This window comes from Coregonus clupeaformis, chromosome 10 (genome assembly GCF_020615455.1).
Source record: "Coregonus clupeaformis isolate EN_2021a chromosome 10, ASM2061545v1, whole genome shotgun sequence".
Classification (NCBI taxonomy): Eukaryota; Metazoa; Chordata; class Actinopteri; order Salmoniformes; family Salmonidae; genus Coregonus; species Coregonus clupeaformis.
Window position 1 is genome coordinate 11275561 of NC_059201.1, and position 22141 is coordinate 11297701.

Sequence of the window (22141 nt, forward strand, 5' to 3'; positions counted from 1 at the left end):
ACCAATTCTTATGACAGGCATTTCATCAGAGCCACTAAATGCTTCTGCTAGGACTCGCTTAAGAGTCTGTCAGCATGGAAGTGGAAGGGAGAGAGTGAGGCTAGCGGGTACAGTACGTATGGGAGTATCCTGAGTAGGTGTGTGTGTGTTCGTTTTTTTTCGTATGGGGAGAGGCTATAAGAGTTCTCTGCTTTTCTGTGACTGAGGTAGACTGAAAGGCAAAGGGACTGAGGTGAGTTGAGGTCTGAATGAGGTTTATGTGTGTCAAGTCATATTGTGAATGTCAAAAACAAATCAGAATTACACAATAAAAATAGAATAATATCCTAACTGAGTAGAATGACATGTTCCTGAATAGCTAAATGCATAGCTACATTAAGGCAAAATACCTGAGGTTTTAATGAGTGTATTGAGAACATAAAGGTAAATACAAAACCTGAGTGTGGTCAGATGTCATGTCAATTGGACACTGTTGAGTTTAGACTTATTTCTGTTCATGTTAATGTCAATGTAAAATGTATTCCCATTCAAATGTACGTATATCTAACAAAATATCCCTATGTTTCTTCACAATCAGGACAGACATAAGGTAAATTGGGTCATGCCTCTTGTCCCAATAATCGCTGTTTGAAATGCATCCTTTTCTTTTTAAACCCCCTCTCCACCATCCCACCACCATTATCACCACAAACACATACACACACACACACACGCACACACACACACACGTACCTGCTCACACACACACACACACACACACACACACACACACACACACACACACACACACACACACACACACACACACACACACACACACACAAACACACAACATCAACCAATCTCATTCATGAGAAAGGGTTTGGGCAGTCAAACTGAATTGTCCCACGCATTGACCAAATCCTTAGTAATCAATCAACTGACCAAAGCTATGTCCATCATTGACCCAGCCTCAGGGCTGGACAGACTCCAGGCACAATAACCCAGTCAGGCCTACTGTTCTACAAAGCAGGGTTATTATCTGTTGTTTTGAATCCTTGTGACAGTGGAGGTTGGATTGTACACTCTTAGAAAAAAAGGTGCTACCTAGAACCTAAAAGGGTTCTTTGGATGTCCCCATAGGAGAACCCTTTGAATAACCCTGTTTAGTTCCAGGTAGAACCCTATTTCCACAGAGGGTTCTAGATGGAACTTAAAAATGGTTCTACCTGGAACCAAAAAGTGTTCTACCTAGAACCAAAAAGGGTTCTCCTATGGGGACAGCCAAAGAATCCTTTTGGAACCCTTTTTTCTAAGAGTGTACACCTCTTTGTCTCTGCCCAAACCTTGAGGTAGTTCTGTGGCACATTGTCTATTCCCCCTCCGCCTCTTCTTGGGCTGGAGCCTGAGATGGTGACGCCTCAGTGGGTAAAGACTGTGACTGTGAGGGGCCCTCCTCGGTTTCTTCTGAAGGACCCTGTGACAAGACACAAAAATACAGACATTAGTATGTACAGGTATGTGTGCGTGTGTGAGAGAGAGAGTGCCCGCGTGCGCATGTGTTTGTGTAATGAGTAATGATATACTTGTATGAGTGTGTAAAGGAGTGAGTCTGTACATGTGGGGAAATAGGTCTGTACGTGAGACCAAGAAATGCTAGGGAGAAGACGGTTATGTCAGGAAACCAAGAAGACAGGGGAAGAGAGCGGTTATATCAGGTTTCCCCTCTCAGCATTGACTCATTCGTCCCCTTCGCGTGTCTGTGTCTGAACGAGGGAGTCTGTCTACGGTTTCAGTTCTTAATGTGTTTTAACTTCTTTGAAACTTGGTTCTGCAGTGAAGATTGTGATAAGATGGATGAGGATGTTGCATGACATTGGCCTCTTTTTGTGCCAGTGTTTTTGTAATCCGTTGATTCTCTGAAAGAAGGTGCTGTATGAACAGAAGTTCATATTCACCTCCATGAAAGTAGTGCTCAAGTACAATAGGTAAGAGTATAAATACTTAGGGAAGTACTTAGGTAAGAGTATAAATTGAAGAATAAAAAACATAATATGACCTATTATGGTGGACTCACTCTTACCTGCTGTTCCTGGACTACTTCTTGAACTACTCTCTGAGGCTGTGGAGAAGAATAAAAGTGACAGAAAGAGAAGAGAGAAAACATTGGAGAAAGGTTGTTCAATCAATCAGTCAAACTCTCCATTGCATAATGCAGGCCAGGGGTTGACAACTTCAATCGTCAAGGGCTGCAATGTTTGACTTGTAATCAGTGAATGATTTAGACCAGGGCTATTCAACTCTTACCCTACGAGGACCGGAGCCTGCTTGTTTTCTGTTCTACCTGATAATGAATTGCATCCACATGGTGTCCCAGGTCTAAATCAGTCACTGATTAGATGGGAACAATGAAAAGCAATGGAACTGGCTTTGAGGTCCAGAGTTGAGTTTGAGGGATTTAGACCAAGGATGGGCAACTCAGTTGGGGTCTCAAATTACTGTTGAGAGTTAGAATAGTAGAATACACAAGGTGCAATTTGAAAATGTGGTTGTGCATCAGCAGTTTCTCTGTTGTTATATCAGTCACTGACAGTCACTCAATTAGCCCATTTCAGCAAAAATGTTTTGATTGGTAAGTCAGTCTAGTCAGCCTAAACTTGTAGTAATCATGGTTGAATTACCGACCAGGAGGCCCCCATTGATTTTGTTAGTCACTCTCACTCAGATATCATATCTCTCCTCCATATGGGGACCTCCATTAGGACCGGTTCTGACTGCATGTGTTGGCATGGATGTGGGTAAGCAGACCCACGAGCCACTGCGGCCCCTAATGATTCGTTCAGATTTTTTGTGGCCCCCACCCCCATCAAAGTGCCCATGCCTGATTTAGACCTAGGACACCAGGTTAGGGGATGCTCCTGCCAATCACTGACACCAATCAGGAAAAACTGGAAAAACCCAATGGAAAAACCCATTGGTCTAAACCATTGGGGGGTGGGGGGCTACTAAGTTAACATATGGAATTGTTATAAGGTGGTCATACCATGGATCATTTAGCTATTGGATTAGGAAATTAGGACCCCTTTATGTATCTTTTTTTTGTTGTGAATTTGCCCGTAGCCCATAGCAACGCATTTACACATTTATAAATGACAAAACAGACAGTCCAAAAATAAATCATGAGGAATAAGGTTTTGAAGTGTCTGTTCTATATCTAGGAGATATAAGAAAGATCAGGAAATATATATTTATATTTGGGACATATATTTAACCCCTTTTTTGGGGGGCACAAAACTACTTCCATACTTTCATTCATTTTTGATAACGGTACCTGGTTACCTTCAGAGTCCAGTGACACTTATGGGGGTTGTAGAGCAAAACGGAGAACAACATGGTGTTTGTGAGAGGCTCCTCTTTCAAAAGTTGGGTCATACAGTGGCTTGCGAAAGTATTCACCCCCTTGGCAGTTTTCCTATTTTGTTGCCTTACAACCTGGAATTTAAATGAATTTTGTTGGGGGTTTGTATCATTTGATTTACACAACATGCCTACCACGTTGAAGATGCAAAATATTTTTTATTATGAAACAAACAAGAAATAATACAAAAAAACTGAAAACTTCAGCGTGCATAACTATTCACCACCCCAAAGTCAATACTTTGTAGAGCCACCTTTTGCTGCAATTACAGCTGCAAGTCTCTTGGGGTATGTCTCTATAAGCTTGGCACATCTAGCCACTGGGATTTTTGCCCATTCTTCAAGGCAAACCTGCTCCAGCTCCTTCAAGTTGGATGGGTTCTGCTTTTTTTTCTCAATTGGATTGGGGGTCTGGGCTTTGACTAGGCCATTCCAAGACATTTAAATGTTTCCCCTTAAACCACTCGAGTGTTGCTTTAGCAGTATGCTTAGGGTCATTGTCCTGCTGGAAGGTGAACCTCCGCCCCAGTCTCAAATCTCTGGAAGACTGAAACAGGTTTCCCTCAAGAATTTCCCTGTATTTAGCGCCATCCATCAATCCTTCAATTCTGACCAGTTTCCCAGTCCCTGCCGATGCTGCCACCACCATGCTTCACTGTGGGGATGGTGTTCTCGGGGTGATGAGAGGTGTTGGGTTTGCGCCAGACGTAACGTTTTCCTTGATGGCCAAAAAGCTAAATTTTAGTCTCATCTGACCAGAGTACATTCTTCCATATGTTTGGGGAGTCTCCCAAATGGCTTTTGGCAAACACCAAACGTGTTTGCTTATTTTTCTATTTAAGCAATGGCTTTTTTTCTGGCCACTCTCCGTAAAGCCCAGCTCTGTGGAGTGTACGGCTTAAAGTGGTCCTATGGACAGATACTCCAATCTCCGCTGTGGAGCTTTGCAGCTCCTTCAGGGTTATCTTTGGTCTCTTTGTTGCCTCTCTGATTAATGCACTCCTTGCCTGGTCCGTGAGTTTTGGTGGGCGGCCCTCTCTTGGCAGGTTTATTGTGGTGCCAAATTCTTTCCATTTTTAAATAATGGATTTAATGGTGCTCTGTGGAATATTCAAAGTTTCTGATATTTTTTTATAACCCAACCCTGATCTGTACTTATCCACAACTTTGTCCCTGACCTGTTTGGAGAGCTCCTTGGTCTTCATGGTGCCACTTGCTTGGTGGTGCCCCTTGCTTAGTGGTGTTGCAGACTCTGGGGCCTTTCAGAACAGGTGAGATCATGTGACAGATCATGTGACACTTAGATTGCACACAGGTGGACTTTATTTAACTAATTATGTGACTTCTGATGGCAATTGGTTGCACCAGATCTTATTTAGGGGCTTCATAGCAAAGGGGGTGAATACATATGCACGCACCACTTTTCCGTTATTTATATTTTTAGAATTTTTTGAAACAGGTTAATTATTTTCATTTCACTCCACCAATTTGGACTATTTTGTGTATGTCCATTACATGAAATCCAAATAAAAATCCATTTAAATTACAGGTTGTAATGCAACAAAATAGGAAAAACGCCAAGGGGGATGAATACTTTTGCAAGGCACTGTATTAGTTTGTAGCCCAAATGGTTCGGACGCTACAGACAGAGTTGGCACACCGACTCTATCGACTTCAAATGACTCCTGTGAGGCTTCTGGGGGTCGTAGAGCAAAACAGAGAAACCGTTCGGACACGACAGACGTTTTTGTGAGAAGACTGATTTTCGGGATGTCTCCTGGTCTCACAAACAGCGCTTTAGCTCTGCCACTTTCCACCGCAGATGTGGAAGGCCAACATAGGCGGATGCGGTTGATTGAGATGCAGCCCATGCAAAACCAGATATCTCTAGCTTAAACAGACTCTTTTAAAAAAATTTTTTTTTATTTAACCTTTATTTAACCAGGTAAGCCAGTTGAGAACAAGTTCTCATTTACAACTGCGACCTGGCCAAGATAAAGCAAAGCAGTGCGATAAAAACAACAACAACACAGAGTTACATATGGAATAAACAAAAACGTACAGTCAATAACACAATAGAAAATAGAAAATGTATATACAGTGTGTGCAAATGTAGTAAGTTATGGAGGTAAGGCAATAAATAGGCCATAGTGCAAAATAATTACAATTTAGTATTAACACTGGAGTGATAGATGTGCAGAAGATGATGTGCAAATAGAGATACTGGGGTGCAAATGAGCAAAATAAATAACAATGTAAATAACAATATGGGGATGAGGTAGTTGGGTGGGCTAATTACAGATGGGCTGTGTACAGGTACAGTGATCGGTAAGCTTCTCTGACAACTGATGCTTAAAGTTAATGAGGGAGATAAGTGTCTCCAGTTTAAGAGATTTTTGCAGTTCGTTCCAGTCATTTGCAGCAGAGAACTGGAAGGAATGGCGGCCAAAGGAGGTGTTGGCTTTGGGGATGACCAGTGAGATATACCTGCTGGAGCGCATACTACGGGTGGGTGTTGCTATGGTGACCATTGAGCTAAGATAAGGCGGGGATTTGCCTAGAAGTGATTTATAGATGACCTGGAGCCAGTGGGTTTGGTGACGAATATGTAGTGAGGGCCAGCCAACGAGAGCGTACAGGTCACAATGGTGGGTAGTATATGGGGCTTTGGTGACAAAACGGATGGCACTGTGATAGACTACATCCAATTTTCTGAGTTGAGTGTTGGAAGCTATTTTGTAAATGACATCGCCGAAGTCAAGGATCGGTAGGATAGTCAGTTTTACGAGGGCATGTTTAGCAGCATGAGTGAAGGAGGATTTGTTGCGAAACAGGAAGCCGATTCTAGATTTAACTTTGGATTGGAGATGCTTAATGTGAGTCTGGAAGGAGAGTTTATGGTCTAACCAGACACCTAGGTATTTGTAGTGGTCCACATATTCTAAGTCAGACCCGCCGAGAGTAGTGATTCTCTTATGGATGTTTTAAGGCAGCGCTTCCCTAACTTGGCCCTGGGGACCCCAAGGGGTGTACATTTTGTTTTTTGCCCTAGCACTACACAGCTGATTCAAATAATCAACTAATCATAAAACTTTGATCATTTGAATTAGCTGTGTAGTGCACCCCTTGGGGTTCCATGGACCAAGTTTGTGAAACACTGCCTTAAGGACTGAAGTTGTGCATCCCTAGAATATAAAGAGAGATCGGAGTCTAGGGGCATACATTTGAGGTGCGTATCGGTAGGCCTCATTACATGTGTGTGTGTTAGTCCCATACCCATTTTCTTGGCCGGCCACGCGGTCTTCTCTCCCCGACAGGCTCTACATTCTGACACAGAAAGGATGGAGGATAAAGCAGAGATGATTGTATTGTTTATTATATACAGTGGGGGAAAAAAGTATTTAGTCAGCCACCAATTGTGCAAGTTCTCCCACTTAAAAAGATGAGAGACAAAATGAGATTTTTTTTCTTCAGAAAATCACATTGTAGGATTTTTAATGAATTTATTTGCAAATTATGGTGGAAAATAAGTATTTGGTCAATAACAAAAGTTTCTCAATACTTTGTTATATACCCTTTGTTGGCAATGACACAGGTCAAACGTTTTCTGTAAGTCTTCACAAGGTTTTCACACACTGTTGCTGGTATTTTGGCCCATTCCTCCATGCAGATCTCCTCTAGAGCAGTGATGTTTTGGGGCTGTCGCTGGGCAACACGGACTTTCAACTCCCTCCAAAGATTTTTTATGGGGTTGAGATCTGGAGACTGGCTAGGCCACTCCATGACCTTGAAATGCTTCTTACGAAGCCACTCCTTTGTTGCCGGGCGGTGTGTTTGGGATCATTGTCATGCTGAAAGACCCAGCCACGTTTCATCTTCAATGCCCTTGCTGATGGAAGGAGGTTTTCACTCAAAATCTCACGATACATGGCCCCATTCATTCTTTCCTTTACACGGATCAGTCGTCCTGGTCCCTTTGCAGAAAAACAGCCCCAAAGCATGATGTTTCCACCCCCATGCTTCACAGTAGGTATGGTGTTCTTTGGATGCAACTCAGCATTCTTTGTCCTCCAAACACGACATGTTGAGTTTTTACCAAAAAGTTATATTTTGGTTTCATCTGACATTCTCCCAATCCTCTTCTGGATCATCCAAATGCACTCTAGCAAACTTCAGACGGGCCTGGACATGTACTGGCTTAAGCAGGGGGACACGTCTGGCACTGCAGGATTTGAGTCCCTGGCGGCATAGTGTGTTACTGATGGTAGGCTTTGTTACTTTGCTTCCAGCTCTCTGCAGGTCATTCACTAGGTCCCCCCGTGTGGTTCTGGGATTTTTGCTCACCGTTCTTGTGATCATTTTGACCCCACGGGGTCGAGGGAGATTATCAGTGGTCTTGTATGTCTTCCATTTCCTAATAATTGCTCCCACAGTTGATTTCTTCAAACCAAGCTGCTTACCTATTGCAGATACAGTCTTCCCAGCCTGGTGCAGGTCTACAATTTTGTTTCTGGTTCCTTTGACAGCTCTTTGGTCTTGGCCATAGTGGAGTTTGGAGTGTGACTGTTTGAGGTTGTGGACAGGTGTCTTTTATACTGATAACAAGTTCAAACAGGTGCCATTAATACAGGTAACGAGTGGAGGACAGGGGAGCCTCTTAAAGAAGAAGTTACAGGTCTGTGAGAGCCAGAAATCTTGCTTGTTTGTAGGTGACCAAATACTTATTTTCCACCATAATTTGCAAATAAATTCATTAAAAATCCTACAATGTGATTTTCTGGATTTTTTTTCTCAATTTGTCTGTCATAGTTGACTGTACCTATGATGAAAATTACAAGCCTCTCTCATCTTTTTAAGTGGGAGAACTTGCACAATTGTTGGCTGACTAAATACTTTTTTCCCCCCACTGTACACATAATGTCTACTCCACAACCCTATTGCTACAGTTGTTATTTTCTGTTCAGCTCCTGTGCCTCGTTGGACTCTTTGTTTTTATTGCATATTTCATGTTAACTATATCCATGAACATAAGAGGATGATCTTACCTTGGGAGTGGCACGAGGGCTCTTGTTCTTGCTTCCTCTGGGTCGTCCTCTCGGCCTCTTTGGAGTTGGGGGGCCAGTGGGCTCCTGGGGAGAGATTCAGCAAAATAAGGAACTGTCACATGGTTGTCACTCTGACTGTATCCACAGCCAAAGCAGCCGTGCTCCACACTATTCAATAACACTGCATAGAAAAACCTATGCCAGACTACAGTTGTTAAAATTTGCATTTGGGTTGCTGATTATGATAGGGTGATATATTTCAGTTGTAATATTATTGTGTCATATACAGATTCAGGATCTTAATTTGATCACCCTGTTGCAGGAGAACTTTCCTACAATACAGGATATTTTTTTGTGTATTTGAGGTATAAAAAGGCTTATGAAGTTTGTAATTTCCACTTTGAAATTTCAGACTTGATATTCCCTTATGAAAAATGTATCAACCCCTATAAAATGTTTCACTAATTATAATCCACATAATTATTCACATTTCCTGTTGCTGCAGGATTATTTTCCTGCTCATCAAACTGGCTCAAATTAAGATCCTACATCTGTAGGGTCCTGTACAGTGCATGAAGTATGTATGTGGAGGGTGCTGTGGTGGTCCAACCTCCTGTTGTTTCCGTGGGCGACCCCGGCCCCTGCGTGGAGGTGTAGAGGCAGGTGATCGGGCCACGCCTGGCTGTGGTGACGGCTCCTTGGTCCCACTGTTGCTCATCCCTGTGTCTGTCCACCAGCGCAGTGAGAGGGGGGTGTGGGCATGGACACCCAGAGCTCAGGCCTCAGGGCAGAGGGTTAGGGATGGGCAGACTTAAACGGCAGGGGGTGGGACACCTGGGAAGTAAAAGGGGGCCTCAGGTTAGCTAGTCTCTGTTGGGCGATCTCTTTCTAGTAGGCCTATTGTAAAGACATATATAGTTTATACTGTCGTGCATAATCTGTGTATTGTCCCAATGTGACTAGGGGCTGGACAATTTGATACAAACACACTTTTCCCCCTTTCTCTCTGCACCTCATAAAATCATAATGAAAGGCCACACTGCTTTTGTCTTGCAGTCAGTCCCAGAGCAAGTGTGAGAACTGCTTAATATAAACCTTTGCACCAGCCATCGCAGGTTCATCTGGACACAAACAGGGGTTTGGCATATGTAGTGAAACATGAGCTCAGTCTGCAGTAACTATAAGTAGCACAAATATTCACAACTCAGTATCCCATCCAACATTTAGATCTAATCCATCCTCCATCCAGTCTGTACCGGTTACTACTAGTTATCTACTGTATGTCTGTGAGGCTATATATACAGTGGCTTGCGAAAGTATTCACCCCCCTTGGCATTTTTCCTAATTTGTTGCCTTACAACCTGGAATTAAAATGGGGGTTTGTATCATTTGATTTACACAACATGCCTACCACTTTGAAGATGCAAAATATTATTTTTTCTCAATTGGATTGAGGTCTGGGCTTTGACTAGGCCATTCCAAGACATTTAAATGTTTCCCCTTAAACCACTCGAGTGTTGCTTTAGCAGTATGCTTAGGGTCATTGTCCTGCTGGAAGGTGAACCTCCGTCCCAGTCTCAAATCTCTGGAAGACTGAAACAGGTTTCCCTCAAGAATTTCCCTGTATTTAGCGCCATCCATCATTCCTTCAATTCTGACCAGTTTCTCAGTCCCTGCCGATGAAAAACATCCCCACAGCATGATGCTGTCACCACCATGCTTCACTGTGGGGATGGTGTTCTCGGGGTGATGAGAGGTGTTGTGTTTGCGCCAGACATAGCGTTTTCCTTGATGGCCAAAAAGCTCAATTTTAGTCTCATCTGACCAGAGTACCTTCTTCCATATGTTTGGAGAGTCTCCCACATGGCTTTTGGTGAACACCAAACGTGTTTGCTTATTTATTTTTTTAAGCAATGGCTTTTTTCTGGCCACTCTTCCGTACAGCCCAGCTCTGTGGAGTGTATGGCTTAAAGTGGTCCTATGGACAGATACTCCAATCTCCGCTGTGGAGCTTTGCAGCTCCTTCAGGGTTATCTTTGGTCTCTTTGTTGCCTCTCTGATTAATGCACTCCTTGCCTGATCCGTGAGTTTTGGTGGGCGGCCCTCTCTTGGCAGGTTTGTTGTGGTGCCAAATTCTTTCCATTTTTTAATAATGGATTTAATCGTGCTCTGTGGGATGTTCAAAGTTTCTGATATTTTTTTATAACCTAACCCTGATCTGTACTTCTCCACAACTTTGTCCCTGACCTGTTTGGAGAGCTCCTTGGTCTTCATGGTGCTACTTGCTTGGTGGTGCCCCTTGCTTAGTGGTGTTGCAGACTCTGGGGCCTTTCAGAACAGGTGAGATCATGTGACAGATCATGTGACACTTTGATTGCACACAGGTGGACTTTATCTAACTAATTATGTGACTTCTGAAGGTAATTGGTTGCACCAGATCTTATTTAGGGGCTTCATAGCAAAGGGGGTGAATACATTTGCATGCACCACTTTTCTGTTATTTATTTTTTAGAATTTTTTGAAACAAGTTATTTTTTTCATTTCATTTCACCAATTTGGACTATTTTGTGTATGTCCATTACATTAAATCCAAATTAAAATCAATTTAAATTACAGGTTGTCATGCAACAAAATAGGAAAAACACCAAGGGGGATGAATACTTTTGCAAGGCACTGTATAGGCTACATGCATGTGTGTTGACATATTTGTTAGAGTATGTGAGTATACAGTGCTTTCAACATGGTTACTTTGTACTTATAATAATAATAATAATAATATGCCATTTAGCAGACGCTTTTATCCAAAGCGACTTACAGTCGTGCGTGCATACATTTTTTTGTGTATGGGTGGTCCTTGAGCTCATATATGCCTCATATATGCCTCTAATCTAATATCACCTTCCAAATCGAATACTGTATCACCTTCCAAATCAAATACCACCTTCCAAATAAAATATCACCTTCCAAATCAAATATCCCCTTCCAAATCAAATATCCCCTTCCAAATCAAATATTGTCTGCACTTTGCATACATATATTGGAGGCTACAATTCAGTGCTAAATATTTTGCTGCTACACAGTTTACTTTTGTTCATGTCACTAATAACTAAAAACTAATGTACACTCTTAATGCAGAGTAGAGGGAGTAAAAGACACTCAATTGATTTGAATAATGTAATTCTGCGTTTCATTATTTCATTAATTAATTGTGTTGTTAATTTTGACTGATTATAGAAACGTGTAGAACAGAATCAGAATTCCAAGCTCAAACTCATGCACAGACCAATCAAAAACGAGATCTATCCTCTGTGTTGCATTGATATACACTGTTGCTTTTTTCTGTACCAACAAATGCATTTAAGCAGGAAGTTGGGAGCTGAATTTGTCGTCTGCAGGAGTAGGCTACAATGTTTCTAAACACAGGTGAAGTATATGAACAGATACTTTTGCATAGCAGGAGACGATTCGTTTAACTATGTTATTGGCAGTGAACTAGGAGGACTGAATGTACTTTTGTTCCATATGGGCGGCAACTGCAACCATAAAAACACATTCTGTGCATTCTTTTAAAACTACCAAAATGTGTGTCAGGCAGCCTACATTCGAGCTGTCACATCTCTTATGGAAGACTTTTAAAATGTCACTTTGGACAGTAAACAAATTAGGTCCAGTTGACTTAAAAGGCGCCACTTACCACCATAAGATATAGGTTAGAGCAGTGGTATGGTGTACAATGGAGCAGGACTAACATTGGGCAGAGAAAAGTCAACTATTTGTGCATTTTTATCTTTATAGCCTATTCTATATAGTATACCTACACTGCATCGAGAATACATGTTTAATTGGGATATTCAATGAATTTTACATAATTATTACGTAATCTGTATGAGTTTATTTTAATTTACAACCGGCGCGAAAGCCATGTCTTTACAGCAGAAGATGCACGGAGAGAGAAAATCATATCGAATCGGATCGAAGGACAACAGTTTGTCTGCGGGTAATCGTTGTCCTTAATCTGAATGATCTGAATACACGATTGAGTAGTAACACATTAATCAAATTGAAGAGCAAAATAGCAACAATGTTATTGTAGAAAATGAAACGATAGCCTGTAGGCAGGCCTATGGGAAGGGTAAAATGTTTTACCTACCTTGCTCTCACCAGCTGGTTTTATTGTTAAACTAGACTTCCTAATAAAAACACCGATGGAATTGTAGGCAAGTTTACTATTAAGTCTGTATTTTATTCTTACGATTTCTTAATCTTACAGACAGTCGCCTTCAATAAAGTTTACCTTGGAATTAACTAACAATCTGTCTCCTTTCTTTATCCCCCCTTTCTTTCTCTCTCCCTCTTCCCCTCCCTCCTTTCCTCTATCTCACCCAGTCTGTGTGTGATCTTACGTTTGTCTGTCGTATCCTCGTAGTCACGAATACCCCAGTTGAAGTATGATGGGGGTTGGAGCTGGAGCATATAGGAACATTGCATACTTTCTCTACCATAGAGAAGGAGGGGTGAAACAGTCGAACACGCCCCTTGCTCAGTGGACCACCCACTTGTGAGTAGTAGGCATCATACAGATGTAGGATCTTAATTTGATCACCCTGTTACAGGAGAACTTTCCAGCAATGCAGGACATTTTAAACTTGAACTATATTTTAGGTTTAAAAAGTCTTCTGAAGTTTGTAATTTCCACTTCGAAATTTCAGACTTGATTTTACCTTACGAAAAATGTAGCAACCCCTACAAAAATGTCCAATAATTATAATCCACATAATAATTCACATTTCCCGTTGCTGCAGGATTATTTTCCTGCTGTATCAATCTGTCTCAAATTAAGATCCTACATCTGTAGGCTACACTACGCTCAGAAAAAAAGGTGCTATCTAGAACCTTAAAGGGTTCTTCGGCTGTCCCCATAGGAGAACCCTTTGACGAACCCTTTTTGGTAACAGGTAGAACCCTTTTGGGTTCCATGTAGAACCCTTGCTACATAGGGTTCTACATGGAACCCAAAAGGGTTCTACCTGCAACCAAAAAGGGTTATTTAAAGGGTTCTCCTATGGGGAAGCTGAAGAACCCTTTTGGAACTCTGTTTTCTAAAAGTGTAGCTGTAGATACTGCAGCTCAGGTACAGTACCATGAAAATAGGTCCTACAATGTACATAAATGATTGCTTAATCAGCGTTATTCTGTGAGTTGAGTGGACTTCAAAAGGACAAGAATTTGAGCTAATACGTTAAAGTTTGTTTACTCAACAAACTGCTGAAAGTGACCTAAATTCCGTGCTTAACAGGATCCGGCACCTCTCCGTTTTGGACTGTTTTGTTACAGAACCTATTTGGCCAGATCTGGTACCTCTCCTGACATGAAAAATAAAGTTCACTTGCGAAGTGGCATTGCAGTGTAATATTCTAAGAGCAATGTCAAAATTATAATAAAAGCGATCAAAGTTCATTTGAGTTGCCTCTTCGTTAATTCTCCTGCCCCTACAAAAAAACATGTGAAAGATATGATTTTCAGCCTGGCCTTAATATTTTAAGAGCTGATTCGGGTTGGGCCGGCGCAGGTTTATGTAACCTACACTACAAGACCAAAGGTATGTGGACACCTGCTTGTTGAACATCTCATTCCAAAATCATGGCTTATTGCACCCGTTACTGAGATGGCTATTCCAGTTTATATGATTTAGGTAGTCTTAATAATCAATCTTCCCTACCCCAGAAGTCATTCTGAATGCAGGATACAGGTGATTGAAAGCCTTATGTATCTATTATGTAATGCATTGTCATAAAGAGTTTAATTTAAAAAATAACATATTCACTTAGACACACTTGGTGAAGGCTACAGGACTGAAAGCCATTGAATACAACATATATGCATCTGTCGCTAACAAATACAATTCACTTGATAGGCACACTGGGAAATATGCAAATAAGGTCGAATAGATCTCAAGTTGAATTGTATGTTCACTCAACTCCTAAAATATAAAGTTGAGTGAACATACAATTCAACTGGACAATGTATGTGGTTGGTTCAGCTACAGTTTATGCCCAAATGTTGAGCAAACTCACAATCCTATTGCAGCTGGTTGCCTTACAATTGTAGCCCTCCTATTGCTCAGTTGGTAGAGCATGGCGCTTGCAACGCCAGGGTTGTGGGTTCGTTTCACACGGGGGGCCAGTATGAAAAATGTATGCACTAACTGTAAGTCGCTCTGGATAAGAGCGTCTGCTAAATGACGTAAATGTAAATTGTACGTTGAATCAACATATTTTTTATCTTTTTTTTACAGTGTAGAATAAAAAAAGAATACATTTACATTTAAAACACTCATACGCATAATGAAAATGCTTTATAGGCTTCATGTGAAAAGGTATGGGTTATTGAGAAAACAATGAATTACTCAAACATGTCTAATAGCCCATTTTTAACATTTCCCCATCACCATCTCCTCCAGTCATGAAGAGAAAACTAATTTAGAGAAAAGAAAACCCCATATGACCAAAAAAGGCATGTTAGCCAAATGAGTCAGCTTGCTCAAAACAACCTGATATATTCACATTGATAAGATCAATTGAAATTACAAGTTCTCTGCACCATGGAATAAAATGCTTTAATCTAAAATATAGTCAGAAGAGGGCATTACTGGATATTTTCTGTGCTACTTTGTTACTCATTTATAAACCATTTAGTCAACTTCTATCTGCAGTATAAATGAGAACCATCAGACATATAAGTATTTGATTAGTCATCTATTATAAACATAATTTCACGAAAGTGAGCAGCATGAACTGCCAAACTGCCACTGAAACTGACCAAAGCCAGTAAAATCGGCACTCATTTGTTAAACTTATTTGTTGAATCAGAGTGCACAAATAGTCTGTTTAATTATCTTGGTTCTATGTGTAAATGAGTATGTATGTATTTGTGAATACTGTATGTGGATATGTGAGTATCTATATTTGTTTGTGTGTAATAATAAGAATGTGCTAAAGTGTGTGTGTGTGTTTGAGTGAATGTTAGAGAGAGAGAGAGAGAGAGAGAGAGTGCGAGAGAGAGAGAGAGGGAGAGAGTTCACTGCCCCTCTGCAGGCTGGTGTGTGAGATTCCGCTGGACTCTGATCTTGAGGTTTATTTAAGCTGAATTCCGTGGGCTCATCAGGACCGAGTTACAAAACTTCTCCTATAGAACCAGAAAGAATGTGCAACGCAAACTGTTCTGCATAAGGCACAAAGGCATGTCTTTAGAGGTGAGGGCAGGGCTCAAAAGACAGGCAGATGAGGGATTTCTTTAGAGGCTGGAGGGCAAAGAAGGTATTTTGGAGCTCCATCGGATACTAGAGGGGGGTGGGTGGGGGGTGGAGGGGTTGGTAGTCAGCAGCTTTAGTGAAGGGTGTGGGAACGCTTTTGGGAAGCATGAGGTTAAGGAGGCATGTCCTTTACAAGCACATCCTGAGGTTAGTGCCAAGGTTCAATATGTAATGTAATCACCAAAAGATTATGGTTATTTTGTTCAGATCAAATGGCTAATATTATGTTCGATCACACGTAGACAGAAGACAAGGGAAAACATGGTTATTTGTATCTTATATTTGTCATAAGATTGTAGAATAATACACAACAATATACACTGAGTGTAAAAAAATTAAGAACACCTGCTCTTTCCATGACAGACTGACCAGGTGAATCCAAGTGAAAGCTATGATCCCTTATTGATGTCACTTGTTAAATCCACTTCAATCAGTGTAGAGGAAGGGGAGGAGACAGGTTAAAGAAGGATTTTTAAGCCTTGAGACAATTGAAACATGGATTGTGTATGTGTGCCATTCAGAGGGTGAATGGGTAAGATCAAATATTTAAGTGCCTTTGAACGGGGTATGGTAGTAGGTACCAGGCACATCGGTTTCCTGTGTGTATCAAGAATGGTCCACCACCCAAAGGACATCCAGCCAACTTTACATTTAACATTTTAGTCATTTAGCAGACGCTCTTATCCAGAGCGACTTACAGGAGCAATTAGGGTTAAGTGCCTTGCTCAAGGGCACAGACAGATTTTTCACCTAGTCGGCTCGGGGATTAGAACCAGCGACAACACTCTTAACCACTAAGCTACCTGCCGCCCACTTGACATAACAGTGGGAAACATTGGAGTCAACATGGGCCAGCATCCCTGTGGAATGCTATGGACACCTTGTAGAGTCCATGCCCGAATAATTGTGACTGTTCTGAGGGCAAATCAATACTAGGAAGGTGTTCCTAATGTTTGGTATACTCAGTGTATATCAACTAATTATATGTAGATGGTCACGGATCACAATTAGGTGGTCATGGATTGTGAGCTATGGGGAGGGTGGTGAAAGTGGATAAAGGTATTGCTGTTGAGTAGAACATAGAGCCAGTCAGTGCTTGGTGACATCATGTATTTGTGACTAAGCCATCTCCATGACCTTCTTAATCCAGTCCACATAGACAGAGACGCGGATGAAGATGTTAGGCTGGCCTGGGTGTCCACAGCGCCTCATGGGGATGATCACTCCCTCCAGCACCCAGCAGTCACTGTTCTGACAGGCCAGAGGGCCCCCGTAGTCTCTCTGGGGGTCACATGGAAAGAACACATCACTGTCAGATCATTGTCACACAGCAGAACTTTCCTGCAATGCGGGACATTTAAAACTTGTAGTGTATTTGAGCTTAAAAAAGGCTTCTGAAGTTTGTAATTTCCACTCTGAAATTTCAGACTTGATTTTCCCTTACAAAAAATGTATCAAGCCCTACAAAGATTTCCATTAATTATAATCCACATAATAATTTACATTGCTGCAGGATTATTTGCCTTCTGTAGCAAACTGGCTAAAATTAAGATCCTACATCTGTCCATGTTTGTGTTGGGCTGTATGTCACATAAAGGATCAAATAAAGTCATCATAAAGTTATCATCTTATCATTCTTGCTCACCATCAATCTCAGTCTCTCTCATACAAACAAATCACTGCCCATAGAAATATCCTACAACTCACAAACACACCGAACCTACCTCACAGGCACCCACCCCACCCTGGAAGGAGTTGGTGCACATCTCGTTCTCCCGAACACGACCCCGAAAGTAGTTGTTACAGTCCTTGTTGCTTAGGACTGGTATTTGAGCCACATTGAGCACAGAGTCATCTGTAGAAGTGCCTTAGAAAGTGAGAGAAAAAGGGAAAGAGGGGGAAAGGAGGATGAGATGGAGATAACGAGACAATGAGGAAGAGGTGATGCTGAGTGGTACCGGATATAACAACACCATCTGTTGGTCCAGGATCTGAAACACTTTCTCATTTACATGCTACATTAGTAAAGCAGATACTTCATAACTTCAACGGCAGAAAAAGTTATGTTTTCGCTAAAGAAACAGTATTTCATAAATTTGGTTCCTATGTTTTTCCTGACCATGTAATCTGACCTGGGACAACTCAGGGCCCTGGTCGTATGCTAGCTTCGAGGCAAGCAACACTGAACCATGCATGAAAGCACCAGCTGTTCCGGACGACTGTGTGATCTCACTCGCCATAGCCGATGTGAGTAAGACCTTTAAACAGGTTAATGTTCACAAGGTCGCAGGGCCAGACGGATGACCAGGACGTATACTCAGAGCATGCGCTGACCAGCTGGTGGGTGTCTAACATTTTCAACCTCTCCCTGACCCAGTCTCTAATACCTACATGTTTCAAGCAGACCACCATAGTTCCTGTGCCCAAGAACGCCAAGGTAACCTGTCTAAATGACTATCGCCCCATAGCGCACATCTGTAGCCATGAAATACTTTGAAAAGCTGGTCATGGCTCACATCAACGCCATCATCCCAGACACCCTGGACCCACTCCAATTTGCATAACGCCCCAACAGATCCACAGATGACGCAATCTCTATTGCACTCCACACTGCCCTCTCCCACCTGGAGAAGAGGAACACTGAACACTTTTGTGAGAATGCTGTTAATTGACTACAAGCTCAGCGTTCAACACTGTAGTGCCCTCCAAGCTCATCACTAAGATCAGGACCCTTGGACTGAACACCTCCCTCTGCGACTGGATCCTGGACTTCCTGGGCCGCCCCCAAGTGGTGAGGGTAGGCAACAACACATCCGCCACGCTGACCCTCTACACGGGGACCCTTCAGGGGTACGTGCTTAGTCCCCTCCTGTACTCCCTGTTCACCCACGACTGCGTGGCCGTGCACGACTCCAACACCATCATTAAGTTTGCTGACGACACGACGGTGGTAGGTCTGATCACCGACAATGATGGGACAGCCTATAGGGAGGAGGTCAGTGACACAACCTCTCCCTCAACATCAACAAGACAAAGGAGCTGATCGTGGAGTCCAGGAAATGGAGGGCCGAGCATGCCCCATCCACATCGATGGGGCTGTAGTGGAGCAGGTCGAAAGCTTCAAGTTCCTCGCTGTCCACATCACTAAGGAATTAACATGGTCCCCACACACCAACACAGTCGTGAAGAAGGCACGGCAACGCCTCTTCCTTTGATTTTTAATGCCGCTATATGATGGTGGTATATAATGGACATTATACGTTATAAAGAATACAACAGGAGAAATATGCAGATGAGGCTAATATAAGGAAGTTTAAAGTACCACAAGAGTGGAAATTTAAAAAGAATCTACTGAAAGATAATGTCCAGATCTTGCCCATGACGTTGCACAATGATTGAAGTCAATAAGTCACTGTTTTAGTCAAAGTATGAAATATTTGGGCTTGAAGTGGGAAATCCGAAGTGGAGACTTTTAATTTTTGTTTGTGTCAATGTCACGTATACGCCGGGAGTCAGGAAGCAGGTGCGGAAGGTGAGTTTAATAATGAAGAATGCAGATAAACAAAACAGGAGAAGCGTACAGACCGTGAATGAAAACAAGCCAATACTGCCTGATGACTGAGGCTACTGAGGGCTAAATAAAGGGAAGGTAATCAAGGTGATGATGAAGGGTGTGTGTAATAATGGGGAGCAGGTGTGCGTAATGAAGATTGCCAGGGCCGGTGGTTAGTACAGTAGACCGGCGACGTCAAGCACTGGAGCAGGAGTGACAGTCAATGCCGCGTGCTTCCCCTATGATATGACGTTTCTTTTCAGGGCTGGGTTTTATTTTAATGTTACCACCAACCAGCAATTAATCAGAAACACCTGCAAAGTTCTTCCTCTTCGGAGTCGAGTCGTGAATGAGCCAAACAGCTTGTCGCCGTAGTACTTGGCTGCCTGAGCCATGGAGCAAATAAAGATGTATGTTTTTGTACCTCCACTTTTTTTTTTACCAGATAATTTATATATTCTATTGGATAATTTGTAGATTTTCACTTTTATTTTTGCTAGTCTATCGTATAATGAAAAGGCACCCACGAAAGAAAATTCAAGGAACTTGTTTATCTATTTTGTTGTGCTGTTGTTGCATTTGTATTGGGGTTTTGTGTCCGATGCGCTCAGGGTGTTGTTACATGTTATTTGAAATGTAAATGATGAGCAAAGTCATTCAAGCCTATCATTTCACTTCCTTTGTGAGAACCATGAGCAAGGGCTTACTTGGCATTGCTGTACTGCAGCCTGCCAGCAGCCTACCTACGGAAGGTTGCACCGTGTCCATTACAATGTAGAAAAATGCATGTCTCTTACGGAAGATGCCAAAATATTGGAGATAACATTAAATGGCGAAGTCAATTAGTCAAAGTAGTTTTCTCTAAATGCTTATGACAAATCCAACGCCAGAGCCAGCCTAGCCAGCTGGCTAATCTTTTGAATACGGTGTAATAAAAAATAAAAAAACAGCAACAACAGATAACATTTGCTAGCTAGATAAAGTTAGCAAGTTGGCTAGCTAAGGTTAGCATGATAGCTACACTGACTCTATGTGGAAATCCCCACAACGTTCTTTCCCACCCCCAATTCATGAATATTGTATGTATACAGTGCATTGCAAAAGTATTCATCCCCCTTGGTGTTTTTCCTATTTTGTTGCATTACAACCGGTCATTTAAATTGATTTTTATTTGGATTTCATGTAATGGACATACACAAAATAGTTCAAATTGGTGAAGTGAAATTTAAAAAAGTACTTTTTTCAAAAAAATTCTAAAACATAAATAACGGAAAAGGGGTGCGTGGATATGTATTCACCCCCTTTGCTATGAAGCCCCTAAATAAGATCTGGTGCAACCAATTACCTTCAGAAGTCACATACATTAGTAACAGTGAGGGAAAAAAGTATTTGATCCCCTGCTGATTTTGTACATTTGCCCACTGACAAAGAAATTATCAGTCTATAATTTTAATGGTAGGTTTATTTGAACAGTGAGAGACAGAATAACAACACATCCAGAAAAACGCATATCAAAAATGTTATAAATTGATTTGCATTTTAATGAGGGAAATAAGTATTTGATCCCCTCTCAATCAGAAAGATGTCTGGCTCCCAGGTGTCTTTTATACAGGTAACGAGCTGAGATTAGAAGCACACTCTTAAAGGGAGTGCTGCTAATCTCAGTTTGTTACCTGTATAAAAGACACCTGTCCACAGAAGCAATCAATCAATCAGATTCCAAACTCTCCACCATGGCCAAGACCAAAGAGCTCTCCAAGGATGTCAGGGACAAGATTGTAGACCTACAAAAGGCTGGAATGGGTTACAAGACCATCGCCAAGCAGCTTGGTGAGAAGGTGACAACAGTTGGTGCGATTATTCGCAAATGGAAGAAACACAAAAGAACTGTCAGTCTCCCTCTGCCTGGGGCTCCAAGCAAGATCTCACCTCGTGGAGTTGCAATGATCATGAGAACGGTGAGGAATCAGCCCAGAACTACACGGGATGATCTTGTCAATGATCTCAAGGCAGCTGGGACCATAGTCACCAAGAAAACAATTGGTAACACACAGGCCGTGAAGGACTGAAATCCTGCAGCACCCGCAAGGTCCCCCTGCTCAAGAAAGCACATATACAGGCCTGTCTGAAGTTTGCCAATGAACATCTGAATGATTCAGAGGAGAACTGGGTGAAAGTGTTGTGGTCAGATGAGACCAAAAAGGAGCTCTTTGGCATCAACTCAACTCGCCGTGTTTGGAGGAGGAGAAATGCTGCCTATGACCCCAAGAACACCATCCCCAACGTCAAACATGGAGGTGGACACATTATGCTTTGGGGGTGTTTTTCTGCTAAGGGGACAGGATAACTTCACCGCATCAAAGGGACGATGGACGGGGCCATGTACCGTCAAATCTTGGGTGAGAACCTCCTTCCCTCAGCCAGGGCATTGAAAATGGGTCGTGGATGGGTATTCCAGCATGACAATGACCCAAAATACACGGCCAAGGCAACAAAGGAGTGGCTCAAGAAGAAGCACATTAAGGCCCTGGAGTGGCCTAGCCAGTCTCCAGACCTTAATCCCATAGAAAATCTGTGGAGGGAGCTGAAGGTTCGAGTTGCCAAACGTCAGCCTCGAAACCTTAATGACTTGGAGAAGATCTGCAAAGAGGAGTGGAACAAAATCCCTCCTGAAATGTGTGCAAACCTGGTGGCCAACTACAAGAAACATCTGACCTCTGTAATTGCAAACAAGGGTTTTGCCACCAAGTACTAAGTCATGTTTTGCAGAGGGGTCAAATACTTATTTCCCTCATTAAAATGCAAATCAATTTCTAACATTTTTGACATGCGTTT

The 22141-nt window shown here is 42.1% G+C and overlaps 2 protein-coding genes across 5 annotated transcripts in view; both read right to left on the reverse strand.

Moving 5' to 3' along the window:
- Nucleotides 1-1235: 1235 nt before the first annotated feature.
- Nucleotides 1236-12929, reverse strand: LOC121575818 (high mobility group protein HMGI-C-like). Of its 3 annotated transcripts, none has more exons than XM_041889108.1 (6): nucleotides 12845-12929; nucleotides 9052-9275; nucleotides 8442-8525; nucleotides 6673-6723; nucleotides 2063-2101; nucleotides 1236-1456 (listed from the first exon to the last, which is right to left on the reverse strand). In XM_041889108.1, the coding sequence occupies exons 2-6, from the start codon at nucleotides 9157-9159 to the stop codon at nucleotides 1352-1354; spliced, it is 387 nt and encodes a 128-aa protein (XP_041745042.1). In that variant the 5' UTR covers nucleotides 9160-9275; nucleotides 12845-12929; the 3' UTR covers nucleotides 1236-1351. The 3 variants fall into 3 exon arrangements, with proteins under 3 accessions (XP_041745042.1, XP_041745044.1, XP_041745041.1); XM_041889110.1 differs by lacking the exon at nucleotides 12845-12929 and adding an exon at nucleotides 12736-12831; XM_041889107.1 differs by lacking the exon at nucleotides 12845-12929 and adding an exon at nucleotides 12592-12831.
- A 3723-nt stretch (nucleotides 12930-16652) lies between these two features.
- The window catches only part of LOC121574859 (hepatocyte growth factor-like protein), a 24135-nt gene continuing 18646 nt past the window's right edge, over nucleotides 16653-22141 (reverse strand). For both annotated transcript variants that reach the window (XM_041887499.2, XM_041887500.2), the window contains 2 exons: nucleotides 17478-17620; nucleotides 16653-17034 (listed from right to left, as the gene is read on the reverse strand). In XM_041887499.2, coding sequence (XP_041743433.1) covers nucleotides 16873-17034; nucleotides 17478-17620 — 305 coding nt within the window. In that variant the 3' untranslated portion in view covers nucleotides 16653-16872. The remainder of the gene's footprint in view (nucleotides 17035-17477; nucleotides 17621-22141) is intronic.